The 15,624-nt window shown below is 37.7% G+C and overlaps 1 protein-coding gene across 1 annotated transcript in view; it reads left to right on the forward strand.

The window, feature by feature from the left end:
• LOC306873989 (myotubularin-related protein 13-like) overlaps positions 1 to 15,624 on the forward strand; it is a 131,046-nt gene that overhangs the window by 82,512 nt on the left and 32,910 nt on the right. Inside the window, 3 exon segments of the mRNA XM_079423630.1 lie at positions 1,755 to 1,823; positions 12,397 to 12,567; positions 13,378 to 13,649. Of these exon segments, the coding sequence (XP_079279756.1) occupies positions 1,755 to 1,823; positions 12,397 to 12,567; positions 13,378 to 13,649 (512 nt within the window).

A 15,624-nucleotide genomic window follows, 5' to 3' on the forward strand; every position in this document is an offset into this window, starting at 1 on the left:
CAATATAATAATTAATATTAATATTTTTTTATATTTGCAAAGTATGGTTCAGCACGGTGTGTGTTTTTTTTTTTTTAATGGTAATGCATTATTTTAGTTTTCATTCAGTATCCATTTTAAAAACTATCGGTTGATTAATCGGTATCGGCCAGTGTGGTCTATCGGTATCTGTAAAATTGGTCGACTTCTAAGACGTCTGTTTCTTTGTTGGAACGGATTTTCTCACCAGTGGATCCACTGCAATGAAATGCCGTCAGAATGAGAGTCCAAATAATAATTGATGGACTGGAGTCATGTGGATTACTTCTGGATTATTGTGATGTTTTCATCAGCTGTTCGGACTCTCATTTTGACGGCACCCATTCACTGCAGAGGATCCATTGTTGAGCAAGTGATGTGATGTAACATATTATCTGATATTTTAAGAGATATAGTGACTTCTCTGTGATACCATTTCCTGTTTTCCTGTGTTATTTTCTATCTGCCTGTTGCGCAACATTATTATTATTATTTTGGCAAAACAACGTTTTTAATAAAAGCAATAAAGCTGTTTTCTTAAAAATTATAATGAAAGATTATGCCAAACTTCTTAAAGAGGTTTTATTTTCTTAGACCTGGGTCATCCTGGGACATATCTGTTGTATCTATAAACAACCAATAATCAACCACCACAAACACCACTTATATTTTCTTCAGGAAAATCTAATCGGAGCAGGATAAGGTCTCCCCGCAGAATAATTAGGATCATTTGATGGTAAAGGATTACAGACTTTGCTCCAAGTTCATTTCCAGGGATTTAATTGTGTACAGAAGCTTAGAATGATGGAACATTCCAGCTCCTCTGGCAAACGACACAATTCATTCCAAACCTGAGAAAGAACTGAAAGAAAAATAGCGCATGCTGCACCATCCATGGGGGGTCAGGCACGCAAGATCTGTGCGGGAACTGATGTTTTAGATTTGCCTTTGTCTTTACATTCAGATGTTTATGCCAGGATGGAGAACAGAGATGGTGACTGGGTTTTGTATAGAAATCCTGGTGTTGCTTCCAGCAGCTTATTTAAGACAATATAGAACGTATAAGTGACAAATCGTTGAAAAATAAATGTGTTTTTATTGTAGATAAAGATTTAGTTTAACAGAGTGCCACATCATACACTACAAATTGGGAATCAGAGACTTTTCATAAAGCTATAAAACCAAGAGCTATTTTTTGATTAAAAAGCAGAGTCATCTGGATTTGACTATTTCCAAGATCCTATTAAAATATAATGTCACTCCCACACCAGTTGATCTTTTTATGCAACAAGTTTTGTTTAATAGCTTTGTTCAGTTTAAATACGACAGAGTCATGTCAGTTAAGAATTTAAAATATAAAATGTATTCTAAATTGATAATTGGAAAAAATCATTTACATGATTATATAAAATATTAAAAGCATATGCATGAAAACCGCTCCAAATCATTGGAAACCAACTGAATGGAAGCAAGCCAAAAATAAGCACGATTTCTTTGTTTTTCCAATACAATATACAATATGTTTATCCATTATTTCATTAAAACAAAAATGCAATGCCTGGACATGCAACCAATACTATGACATATTGTCATGTCTTGGTAATGACACTTATATAACATAGGAAAATAGCAAGTGATGTCATGTTTTGTGCACAATTGGCCAAAGCTCTTTTTATCAACAGTTTATATACTTCAGTGATATCGTCTAACATCTCCCTGTCTCTGTTTACCCGCAGGACTGCTCCAGCTCAGAGGAATACACTGTAGCCGCTGCATTGCTGCCCCTGACAACGGCCTTCTACCGGGTAAGTAAGAGTTGAGGTCAGGCTGACAGCAGGCATACTGGCAGCTCTAGTTACTGGATCTTAATCACAGCACATCAACACTGGCACCAACGTTCATTAAAGCTGGAAGAAGGGAACAATTTCCACCTGTCTCCATCTGCTGAGTTTAACTCTTAAGGCCCCGATATACTTCAAGAACGAACTGTGTAATCCAGCCAAAACGAAGTTCATTATGAGAGTTTGAAAAACCTTGTCAGTGCAAACTTTCCAAAACACCTTCAAACTACCATTGATCCTTGGCTATTATGCAATATATTCTCTGGTTCATTTCTTCTGTCCGTCGAGATCAGACGTTCACGAGTGAAAACATGAGCACACTGCAGAGCTGCTTTATAGTAGGGATTGAAGTTGTAATTCCAATTGAAAGTGATGCTGACATGGTTTTTCATGTTTATTTTGTAAAGCATCTTGCTTTATAGCAATCTATCTATGAAGTAGGGGTTGGCGCTATACCGGTATTATGTTGTGCCGTGATATCGATTTTGCTATACCGTTACATATTCATGGATTTCATTGGATGGACAGACAAAGATTTTTCCCTGCGTGCAGAGCAGCTTTATTTACAGCGATAACCAAAGGAACGCTAAATTGAGGCCATAAGCGACATCTGATGTCATAGAGTGAATTTGCATGTTCTTTCAGTTCAGTTATGTAGCATAATTTCACACATCTAAAGTCAGACCATTCTATTTTTGCCTTAGATCTTGAAATCATGTTTTTTTTTTCAAGTTAAGGTTAAAATACATATTTAGCAAAGGTCTACTAAAATGTGATTCCAATTATTTTTTGTCATATCGTGATATAATATCGATATCGTCTGGACAGTGGAAAATATCGTGATATGAATTTTAGCTCATATCGCCCACCCCTACTATAAAGTGCTATAGACAGTAAATGAACATGACTTGACTGGAGTGCAGAATTGCATAACTGATTCATCCATATCCACATCGTTATGATCAGATGCTTTCTTAACTGCTGTTTTCTCACCACAGTCATTTTTAATGTTTATTTTGATATTGAGAGGAAAACGCGCAGCACATATTTACATGTTCATATAAACGCCACTCTTGTGTGGCATTGCTTGTTTGTAGGCTGCACATTTTGGACAAATTTTTTTTGATTATATATCAATATGACAATAATAATAGTACAACTTATAATAATGACTATTAATATGAAAAAAATAAACAAAATCAGAAATACTGCTATTGTAATATTTCACTGTAGATTCATAATTTCCAGTCAGAAATTGCAGCATCAAGACGTTCACTAACAGTATATGACTGCTCAGGTATTTCAAACTTCCTTTTAATCCTAAGTGAAGAAGGGAAAAAGAATTTCGGGGTGAGTACATTTAGGCTTTGTGATCCACTCCATTCAGCCCATTGCTGAAGAAAACCACTAAGAGCCGTGACAGTCACTCTAGCCCAGTTTGGTTTCGCTGTGGTACAGTGGGATAAGGGGGAAATACGAGTTGCAGGATTTGGAGAGTGTCTGGCTTTCAACACCAATCCATCACGTACCCACATTATAGTTGTCATAGAGACAGACACAACTGACTGTGTTGCTTTTTAATTGTAGGCTGCTCTGTGATCCGTCTGCTGTGACTCACACTATGCACGGAAGACATGTGATGTAATCAAATATCATGTTGGTGACCCTCATGTTCGTTTGTGGGACAATAGCACTTGTCTAAGCCTTAAACACCTAACTGTAACATTATACATTGTAAATTTTCATGGTTAACGTAACCCAAAATCTTACGATAAGATTGTTTCTCCCATCCAGGAATGGGTTTAAATTCCTTTGGGATTGGACCTGCAGGATACTATCACACTAAAAATAACGGTTTGCAGTTTATCAGAAAGTACTGTCGGGAAGACTGTACTTGAAAAGAACATGAATTTCATTGCTTGAAGAGGTTAGAAAGAGTTTCAGATCTTTATGTCAGGACATTGCAGGTAGTTGCCCAGGAGTTGCAAGCACTTGCTATGCACTTGCTAGGGCATTACAATATATGGTTACATATTGGATAGAGCTACATGATTTGGGTGAAAAATTGCATTATTTATTTTTTTCTGAAAAGTTCCAGGCTTGTTTTTCTTATTTGTAGGGCTGCCAAATGTTGTGATTATATATCAATAATAATGATAGTAATCATCATCATCATCATCATCATCATCATCATAACAATAATAATAATTGTTATTGTTGTTGTTGTTGTTGTTACTAATAAATATTAAGCAAAATTGTCCACTATTGTAATATTTCACTCCAGAAAAAATTTAGTATTTAGAAAGATTAAAGATACGATTATTATGATGTGATTTCAAGTTTTCCTTTCTCTTTGGAGTGTTACAAGCTGAAAGAGATATTCTTTATCAAAGTTAAGACTCATCCATGCCCCCCTAAACTGGCTCATTCAAACACGCCCCCACATGTCTACGTCACGATGCGGAAATATTTGCGTAATGCCGCCCAAACGCAAAAAAAGAAGGCGTGGTTTCAGTAACCACAGTAGTGTTGATGCAGCCATGACAGGGTGATGCTGTGTGTTTCTGCGCGAAAGCAAACGCAATTTATTGGGTCTTCCGAAAGTAGATGTATTTAGTAATCATTAAGATTACTTACAACAGAACAGCACAACCCAGATGTTACCACAACGCATTTTATGGACGACAGTTTCGGGAACCTAGGAGAGGAGGTAATTCTGACGTTGCTATGACAATCTGGCGCTTCTGAATCAGCGACTGTAAGTATGTTTTGTTATTAGTTAAAGTATTTGCTAGTGACTGTTCAAATGCAGAGTTTTGTGCGTCGTGTGTGTAGTCAGCTGTCTTAATCGCGGGCTTGAACTGATGGTAAAACTAAGGACATTATTAACTGTCTTTACTTTTATTTTGAAAGCTGAAGCTCGCGATTATGAAGAGGGGCGTTACATTTCCGACGAGTGCTTGCGGTGTTTGGCCAATCACAATGCACAATCAGAGCAGACTGTGCTTGTCGGAAAGAGGGACTTTGTAGAAAACGACGCGTTTGAGAGAGGCGGGGCATAGAGGAACTACAATAATGTACAGTATTTGAAAAATAATGTGTTTTATGAACATTAAAGCATGTCAACATTCTGTTACACCAAATAATGATATTTAAAAAAGCATCATATGACCCCTTTAATATAATAATACATTTATTTTACAGTACAACTAATTAGTTATAGAGATACGTAATCCGAAATGTTTCCACAGTCATTGTTGTTTTTAATTGATGAGATGCACCTGCCACCAACCATTCTGGAGAGCTGAAGATTTCGTGCATTGAGGCAAACAATTCAAGTCTTTCATTAAGACATCTGAAAGCTATTTCTTCAAACCTTGAATTTCCTGATTTTCAGTTTTTCTGTTTCACATTTGCCATTTTTATAGAAGAGCCAATCCTCATTAAAGCATTGCACTAAAAAGAGCTGACAGTTAGATTTGTGAAGCCCTCATGACAGAGATAAACAGCACGTTCAACAAGAGAGATAAATGAAACCTTGTTTGTTTTGCAGCGCTCCAGAAGGATTCATGCTACTGATATCACGCAAACCAAAGGCTAAATTATTAAGGTCAACTCAACAAATATATTTCACGTATTACCTGAAATCAACTCTTAATTAATTCTGCATTAAAATGCTGTGCAGTGGCTCTAATCTGTGTTCTGGCTATCCTTAGATGATCCCTGTGTCGCACAACAATTAAACCCTCGTGCATTTTTCAGCGAGTCTGAGATCCACATGCCCTCCCCTTCACTGCCAGTAGCCTTGTACTAAACCACACTGCATGTTATTGAGGTTCTCAGTGCAGGCTTGGCAGGAGATAAAGGCTTCCCGGCACTCTACTTAAGGATGACCCAACTGAAGTATGGACATTACCACACAAGAGCTCAAAGTTTAATTTGCATTCTTGAAGCGCAAGTGTGATCTCTCAATAATAGCACAACAAGCTGCATGATTCAAGGTATCATTCATAGCACAAATGGCTGAATATGAGTTATGCATCTAGGATAAGGGTTTGTTTGAATCCCTAACCCTAAGTATGAGTAACTGCAATGCTTGTCTTAGCAAACACCATTTTTTTTTACCTTTGGGCCAAAGGGACTCAAAGACTCGACCACAAAGTCAACAAAACAATTCCCACAAAGGTTTACAACTACCTCTTTGCCTTGATTTACAACCTAAACCTTTTTCAGCATTGAGGGCTTTTGAGGGCTTTTACGTAACTTGAATAACTCTTAGCTCATTGTTTCTTGGTTTGAGAATGATTTTATGCCATGGATACCTCAAAGTCACCTCAAATGGAGATTTGTAGGACGAAAAACAACTTGATACGTCATTGAATTCCTTGTGAAAAATCACGCGCTCTCACACACGGTCAGGTTTGCCATAGCAGGTCAAAAGGTTTCTCGCAAGTGATCAGCATGCATCTCATTTAGCCTTTGAGCTTTGATTCATTCTCTTTCTTCTGGGAAATGCTGAGCCTTAGGGTAGTTAATTGATTTTTAGTAAGCAAGGTCGTTGACAAACTGGGCTGTCATTCACAGATCATCACTCAAAGGAAAGCCTTCCTGCTAATTGAACAGTTAAAGATGGGGATACTAGATATGGAGAAAATTAGGTCGGAATCTGCCTTTTGTTATTGCATTTTAGGCTCATTTTCTCTTTGTATAAACAGGTTTTGAGCATAAAATAATTTGTTTGCGACGTGACACAATCACACCCCTTCCAAACATGTTTAATAACATCAATTTGGGGAAGGATTTTAGGTCAGTGAGATTTCAGTGTGGGTCGGGACCCTGTAAAATGCCACAGTAGTCCAATTAATTCAACTGTCAAAACTTCCTGTTACTCGACACTGCATTTGCATACAGTAAATCCAGAATTTACAGTATAATGCGGAATGTCATGGAATTTGGTGAATTTTGGATGAACAAATCAAAAGTTGAGCTGTAGACTTAATTAAATCGTGATGTGGTCTGTGAATATTAAAGAGCAAAAAGAAATCTGCTGTCAAAATACGAAGTCTGCTTGTTCTTCATATCTCTGTGTCAATGAGTGGAGGTTGTCTGCTATACACTTAGTCAAGCATATGTATTGCTTACTGTGTTTTCAGCATCTGCCATCTCACTATATGAGGACATGAAAACAAACTTCATCTCCAGAGTCCACTAAAGTGTTTTTAGCCTGCTGTCGTCTGTTGCTGTTGTACAAGCAAGATGTAGCGGTTGGTCGGTGTGGTATTTGTCCCGCCCCTCCTTCACTGTGATTGGACAGCTGGTTGAAAAGTGACAGTGATGAGTGGGTTTTACCCCAAAGTTGAACATTCTTTAACTCTCGCTAGGAAAAAACACCCTGAGCGTGTAGCACTCGGCGTGAAATAAATGTTCAGCGCCTTGTCACGCTCCTGCCGTCTTAAAAAACGCAGTGCTCCCATTGAACACAATTGAAAGCCTTTGGTGGACACACGGCCTAAGAGTCATTTCATCAGAATTTTTACCACTTCATTTGATAAAAAACATTATATTACTGTATATACTATACAGCAATCAAAATCAACAAAAGAGCAGTGATATGCAAGTCCTATGACAAGTCTCAGTTAGCCTGATAATTATTATTATTATTATTATTATATTGAATCATAAATCCAGAAAAACAACACCGAATTTTTGAAAAAATTTAAACAGTTCATAGGGCCCTGTTATTGTACACATTTTAATAAAATTAAAAAAAAATTATGAATTTAACTGATTGGACAGGCTTTTTAATTATTTAAAAAATGTAACTAAATTTAATTAAAACTAGTGCTGTCAAACGATTAATCTCGATTAATCGCATCCAAAATATATATATTTTTAACATAATATGTGTATACTGTTTATATTTATTATGTATATATAAAGACAAACCGATGCATGTATATATTTAAGAAAAATGTGTTATGTTTACATATTACAAATATTTATATATAATATAAAATATAAGAATATAACTGCATATACATGTAAATATTTTCTAAATATATACTGTATGTGTGTGTTTATATATACATAATAAATATGCACAGTACACATACATATATCATGTAAACAAAAACTTTTATTTTGGATGTGATTAATCACGATTAATCATTTCACGGCACTAATTAAAATATAAAATGCAGAATTTGGGGAAAATAAACTGGAATTTAGGAATATATAAAATATTATGGATGGATTTTTCAGCCGTTTTGTTATGATGTATGTATGTTCTTGTAATTGTGAGTATATGAGAGTTGTTCTTTGCACTTTCACTTGGTTAGCTGGCTCATTGTGGCATTCCTTCAGCACATTGTCGTCTTTCCCAGAGGGCTATGCTGTTCTGTAGTCAAGGTCTGCATGCCATCAGACATGGGGACATACCCAACATACTCTCTTTCGGTGAGCGGTCTGTTTGTATTTGAGTGAATATTCAATCTCAAAACATTACCCCACTCTCGACCGAGATTGTCAGGTGTCATTGTTGCTGCACTGTGAAGTTATGTCTGCTGTGACGACTGGGAAGGATGTAGATCTTTCAGGAGCTTATTTTGTTCTGTATGTGCACCCGTAGCATGTTTATGAGTGTGCATCATCCTGTACTGAAAATTTATTTAAAATTGCTCTTCTCATACTCACATTGCTGTGCTATGTGGTCATAAAAACTTATAGTTTGATTATTTTATACAGTGTATGTAGCATTTCATATTTATTTGTTCTCCTGTTTTTTTTTTCCTATTAATTATTAATTGTTCCTATTTTCTCATTTTGAGAAAACGGCCTTTAAAGATATGCATTCTAATTGAAATCTACAGACACAAGTCTAAAAAGTCCTATAAAAGAAACGCTTAACAGTGTATTTTGGATGTTTTCTTTCCACTAGCCTGAAAAATATTTTATGTAAAGCCAAAAAGCCCAAAATCTCAAAACTGGCAGATGCATGAAAAAAGTGCTTTTGCCTGTAGTGTCTCACCTTAAAGCCTTGTTATCTAAAGGTCTAAATTTAAATATAGGCCTTAATATGCCATATGATAATAGGAATGATCCAGTTTTGACCATCGTACCACTTGCACTGTAGACTGTCACATGCTGCATAGATCCACGTGACTGTATTATGGGAAAGGGAGAGATTTTCCATTGTGTCAGTAAATAATGTCATGTCTGTATTTGTTATGTAAAGTATCGGGTATCTGTCTTAAAATAATAAATGAATGTCATTTGTGCATACAATTGTGGTTTGAATGTACCACGAATGTTTCTGGCACTGTCTGAAGCAGGCAAGTGTTTCAGCCACAGTTCAGCAGAAATGGATTTGGGTTGTTTGTTGTCGTCGAGGCGCTACATTAATTTCTTGTCAATTCACGAGCTAGCATAACCCTGCCATGGCTCTCGCTGACCATAGCTTGACCTTCTCCTGTTTACTTTGCATTGTGGGACATTATTACAGCATGTCCTGCATACCGATGGGCCAGACGGCTCTGTTTGTTCAACCATTTAACATTTTGCCTTGATGTTCTTTGTTGCTCTTCTTGTTTGACATAAATCATAATTGTAAATTGTAAATTTAATCCTAAATGTCTTTTAGCTCACATAGACATGCATATTTTATGACACAATGCATTTAAATTGGACTGTTTTGATTCCTTCCTGGCTCTGCAAATGGAATGTCTCTTAGTATTAAGTAAGCAGGGATTTGTCCCATAATGTTGGTAAATCATTACCCTGTGCTGTTCACGGATCACAGTGAGATCTTTTTTTTTCTGACACAAATTAAGCATTTGCTTTTTGTCCCTGTTGGGAAATTCAACTAAAATACTGCCAGAAGGGTCAGTGCCAAGGTCAACCTGGTAGACCTTCTTGGTCAAGGTGGCTGGAGCTGATAGGCCATCTTGGACCAAAAACAAACCAGCTACCATTTTCTTAAACCATCTTTATCTCAAAGGTCCAGAATGGCAGCGATATGCAGTGAAAAAGAATCAAAAAGTAAATTTTTAGAAGAAGGTTGCTGATTTGATGTGACATGAGCAAAAACTCCTACTGACAACCAATAGTTGAGACCTCTATTATTTAGAAGAGAGACCATCAAAATATCTTCTACTCATTCAAGGGCATCAGTTTTTAACTCCACATCTCCTGTCCTCCATTAAACACTTTCATAAAGTCTGATCAAATAAATTCCCCCTGGAATGCAACATCTTGACATGTGCTCTGTTGTCAAGGCGGTATAGTTAGAAGAGGTCAAACTGACCCCCTCACATCTGCTGTCGGAGAACCGGCAAATCTGAACACACACACCCTCCACCCCCACCCCCCATCTGCTGCCAGTCACAACCATGTTGCAGACAAATAATACTACTTTGGCACTGCGTTCCTGGTCCGCATCCTTCAATAACAACTGCACTGTTTCTCCTGCTGCATTTCTTGCCACTTTTTCACTCAGCTCCATCTGTATGTCAGCCTTGAGGAAATCGGGTCTAGACAGCTTCAAAATATCTGCAAGCTCTCAAAGCTTCAACCTGGCCAGCTTTAGCTATATCTGCTAGAATTATGGATGAGCTGGATTTATCAGCACAGCTTGACATGGACAAATCGGTATTATAGGGTCTCCTGGTGTTGAAATACATATTAGACATTCCAGATTACATAGGGAAAGGTCAACTGTCCAAACAAACCTTCACTATGTCTTTGCTGGTAATTTCCCAGTGATGGAGAGTGGGAAAATGCACATTCAGATATTGAATACAACCTTCAGATATTGAGGGATTATGCATGACTGGGTTAGGATTTACAGAAACTGCAAAAGGGGCTTCTCAAGTTCCTCTGCTGATGTGATCTTGAAACCATTCTCTCTCAGAGGTTTTGTCCCAGTTTGCATGCTGTCTATTGTAAATAGTATGCATTGGTTGGAGCTGATATATGACCACCATAAACAAAACAGCTGCCATCTTCCTGAATCATCTTTATCTCAAAGGTTCAGAATAGCCATGATCTGCAGTGAAGAAGCGAACGTTTGTGATTTGAGGTGGCATGAATGACAGATGAAAGTGAAAGTGATGTGACATACGGCCAAGTATGGTGACCCATACTCGGAATTCGTGCTCTGCATTTAACCCATCCAAAGTGCACACACACAGCAGTGAACACACACACCGCGAACACACACCCAGAGCAGTGGGCAGCCATTTCTGCTGCGGTGCCCGGGGAGCACTTGGGGGTTCGGTGCCTTGCTCAAGGACACCTCAGTCGTGGTATTGAGGGTAGAGAGCGCGCTGTACATACACTCCCCCCACCTACAATCCCTGCCGGACCTGAGAGTCGAACCCGCAACTTTTGGGTTACGAGTCCGACTCTCTAACCATTAGGCCACGACTACCCTCTTTCAGATGATGCTGGAGAGGGATGCAAAAAGTTTGCATTTAGTACACCTCAATTCATTTAATGTAAGTTTAGATAGTGTACTATTTTGAATGCATCCATGCATTCTTATTCATATATTATTATCTAAAACCTGTTGCAATATGGAAGAGGAGTTGGATGGTTCTCTTACGACATTGTTTATTAATAACAAAGTGAGGCCAAATCAGCCCCAGCAGTTTTTAATGCAGGAAAAATACAAAAGGAATTGCATCAAACACACACAGTATGCAACAAAGGTTTTTGTGGAATTAAATATGTCCCAATACTGGCATATTGTCTTTCTACATACTCAAATGTATGTACTTTTTATCACCAGTGAAGCACATACTTTTAGTGCCTAGTAAAGTATGATAATTGGGGCACAGCCAGAATCTGTTCTTGCTTATTACGATGTTTGCCTCCATCTATCCATTGCTGCTGATTTTTCTTTCCCTCTTTCCATCTGCCGTTTCGCTTGTGATTGTGGTTTGGTTAGCAGTAAGGAAACTAAGTAGCAAAGACAGTTTGTCATATTGTATGTTCGGGGGTTTTGAAAAGATGACATTAGGTGGTAATTTAATCCGAGGTTTGAGCTGTACAGACCAATGGAAGGTGAGAAAAATGTCATGCATGGTGTGCGATCCATTAAGTTCTTCATCCATATGTGCAAATACAATAAATACAGATTTCATAACTTTAGCAGATGTCCTTTAGAGTCAGTAAGCAGCCCACAGGTGATCTGGTTTGCGTCGGAAAGCACAGAAAAACACTAGGACCATGTTTCCAAAGTCTTGCTTTGCATTCTCTCCTTGTGAGGCCTGCTGTATGTGTTGAGAACATTATGACCACTAAAAATGACAGATTGCTCCTAAAACCATGGCAGCAGTGTGTTACTTTCCTGTTTTCACCATGCTTTTTAATGGACTCCTTTACAAGCACCGTACAGCCCAGTTGGTTTCATGAGCTGTGAGGACCCCAGCTCGGCTGATTTGACCTGTTATATAGACAGTAGCAGGCACTGTGTTTATCTTAGCAGGCTGCCAGAGTTCACATTGTGTTGCCTGCTGATCCATCTTCTTGCTTACAGAAACTGGCAGCCGGTGTGGACCAGTTCGCCTACACGTGCATACAAGACCATCCCATCTGGACCAATCAGCAGTTCTGGGAGGCCACCTTCTACTCTGAGGTGCAAAACCAGATCAGAGCGCTTTACCTCACCGCCCCTGAGGAAAAACAACTCATCACTGCCAAGATCAAGGTAAAGTCTTGAAATCAAACTTTTTATTTGACTAATCCTTACATTTTTTAAATGTGATTTAATTCAAAATTTTTAAATGCAATTAATTTAATCCAATGATATGAATACACATATTCTATGTTGTTTTTAATTTCTGAACCAAATTTAATTTTAAATTGTATTTTTAAATATTTTAAATTCAAATTCTGTCTTAAAATCTCAGATAATTTCACCTTTCATGAAAAGACGAGGTTAGCTTTTTAACTGTCATATGGTGCAACCCTGATATTTATGAATTATAATTTGTAGGTTTACTTAAAATAGGTTTTTAAAAACAATTTTGAAAACAATTAAGATGTATAAACTCACAAGTATTCAAGTATTTTATTTGATGGTTACACCACATGACCACAAGTTCTTAAAAATGAAAAGTTTTGCCATAAAAAGCCAACATGAACACTTTTAATTTTTTACATTTTGGCACACACATTTCAAATTATATTTTCCCTTAACTTTATTTTGGACTGTCATATTTATAATTGACCCACTTAACACTGTAGTTATGTTTATGATTGATTTATGATTGCAGTTATGTTTATAAGCGAGTAAAAAGATAATAAAACAAGAACTATTACTAGGTGTAAGGTTTGTAAACTAAGACCAGTGTGCCTTGTTTGTTTATGAGTACATTTTGTCTGACACAAGCCAGACAAAACGTGGTTGGTTTTTATAGAGATTGATACAGAATTTAGCAAGCATTGACCCTGGCACAATTTCAGTAGAAAGGGGATATCATTTAACCCCGTTTCTCTGACCATCTCTCTATGTCAGGAACAGAGTACACTGTCTACAGCACCCAGTGAGTCAGAACGAACCGCTATGGACCTCGCAGCAGAGCAGTTGCGTGCTTGGCCCAGTCTGAGCAAAGAGAAGCAGCAGGAGCTGGTGAAGAACGAGGAGAGCACAGTGTTCAGCCAGGCCATCCACTACGCCAGCCTGATGGTCTACCTGCTCGTACCGCTGGACACCAGCAAAAACAAGCTGCTGCGCTCCGCGCCTGCAGCCGACTGGGAGAGCGGCAGCAACAGCATCCTCACGAACAGGCAAGAGACTTCCTTCTACAATGCCTTGCAGAATATATGTTATTTACCATACATTGACATTCATGCATTTAGCTGATGTTTTTATCCAAAGCAACTTACATTTCATGCAAGGCACACATTTCTGCTTTCCTTGAGAATCGAACCCATGACATTGGCATTGCTACTGTTTGAGTTACTGGTTATCGCTGCTGTTTCACTTTACTGAATGCAGTTTTCCCAACCACTTAAAATAAATAAAACATTTAATATGCCATTTTAGCTCAGAACATACAAATAAAATAATACATTTAAAAGTTATATGCTTCCTGCACACTCATTTGCCATACGATTGACCTCTACCTGCAAATGTTTAAAATATCTTCCACATTTTCTCCACATAAAATCCCCTAAGTTTAATGGATCATTGTGCAAGTTGTAAATCTGAAGTTAGAGTGAAAGCAAGAAAGGAAAAATGTGTCCAGTTTCGGTGTCCAATTCAGGAAGTCCAAATCACTACAACAAACCTCTCAGACACTGATTAATAAAGGTCGTCACTCAGAATTCTCTGTGCGATCAAGGAGAACCCACATAGAGGTCAGTGATCACGTATGAAGGAGATTCACTACAGATTAAAGATGCAGCAGCCCATATAATGTGTCAGGATTATGAGGATGGAACAAAAGGAACCGGGTGAAAGAAATTTACACTTTGTCAAAAGACTTAATGGTAACTCATTATACCAGAGATGTGGGAGAATATTTTGTGCTCAAATGAGATCTGAAATCTGAGCAAATTAATGCTGCCCCCAACTTATAAACACAATAAATATAGTGAAATATGAGGGCGGCAGCATCAGGCTGTGGGAGTGTGCATTGTTTAAAAATGATAGTGCATAATATTAAGTAAAAACCCTAGGCTATTTTTTTTGCCAATTACAAAACTTAGAATACAGTATAAATCTTTACGTGTGTTTAGATGTGGCTGCTTTATTCAGTGTCTGGAGGATCTGGAGATAAACCACTGACATTTTATTTACTACTAGTCTTTCAAAACATTTCAATTACAGCTTTAATAATGGAGTTTGTGAAGAATTTTGTGGCACTATTTGAAAATTGTTGAACCAGTTTCATTTGACTAACTTGGAGATAATCTGAGCAGAAGAGTCGGCCAAAGTGTTCAAATCAGAGATCGTTTTGCCAAAGGTGGTTCTTAAAACTATAAAAATGCTTATGCAAACAGCCTATTTTGAGCACAATTTGCTTTATACATTACTTAATCATTTGAAAATCAGTTTCATTGCTTTGAAATAAAAATTTCAATGTGTCATTTGTGGTCCTGCAAAGTAAGAGAACTGGTTCTGTCTTTAAACACTTTTGCAGGTCAGTGGTGCTCCAGTACGTCTGGCATACATCAGATCAGTTAAAATGGAAAAGACACACAGCAGGGGCTGTCCTTTCACCTTGGTTACAAAACACACATTCCAATATAAATCAGCTTGATTGTTTCATCTTCAACAGAAAACTATACAGTTGATTCAGTCAGTGGGCAAAAACGTGAATAGAAGTAGCCTGGTGTAGTTCCTCAAGAGTCCTATCCAGTTATACACCACACATCTTTCTCAGCCCCTCCGGTAGCCTGAGTGTTGCTCTGCTTCAGCAGAACGATGAAATGAGTTGGCCGTTTGTGCAGGGAGCACTCAGCCATAACCAAAACAAAAATGGAGGGATCAGGATGTAGAGCTTTGTAGTAATAATAATAATATGTGTGAGTTTTGGGAGGCTTCATAGTCAAAACAGGTGATGTTTGGCCAAATGCATGTCTCTAGAGTTGATCTTTCCCTCCTCCTGTCCTTTTCTCTTCCTCAGAAATTTTTCAAGGCCAAAAACTGCATACTGAGAGTTTGAAGTGCTAGTCTCAGATGTCACGTTTTCTTTCTTCTCTTTATTTTTAATTAGTGGTGTTTGATATGACAAGCATATCATTTTAGTTTCGCTTG

Source organism: Barbus barbus (assembly GCF_936440315.1).
Source record: "Barbus barbus genome assembly, chromosome: 1".
NCBI classification, from domain to species: Eukaryota; Metazoa; Chordata; class Actinopteri; order Cypriniformes; family Cyprinidae; genus Barbus; species Barbus barbus.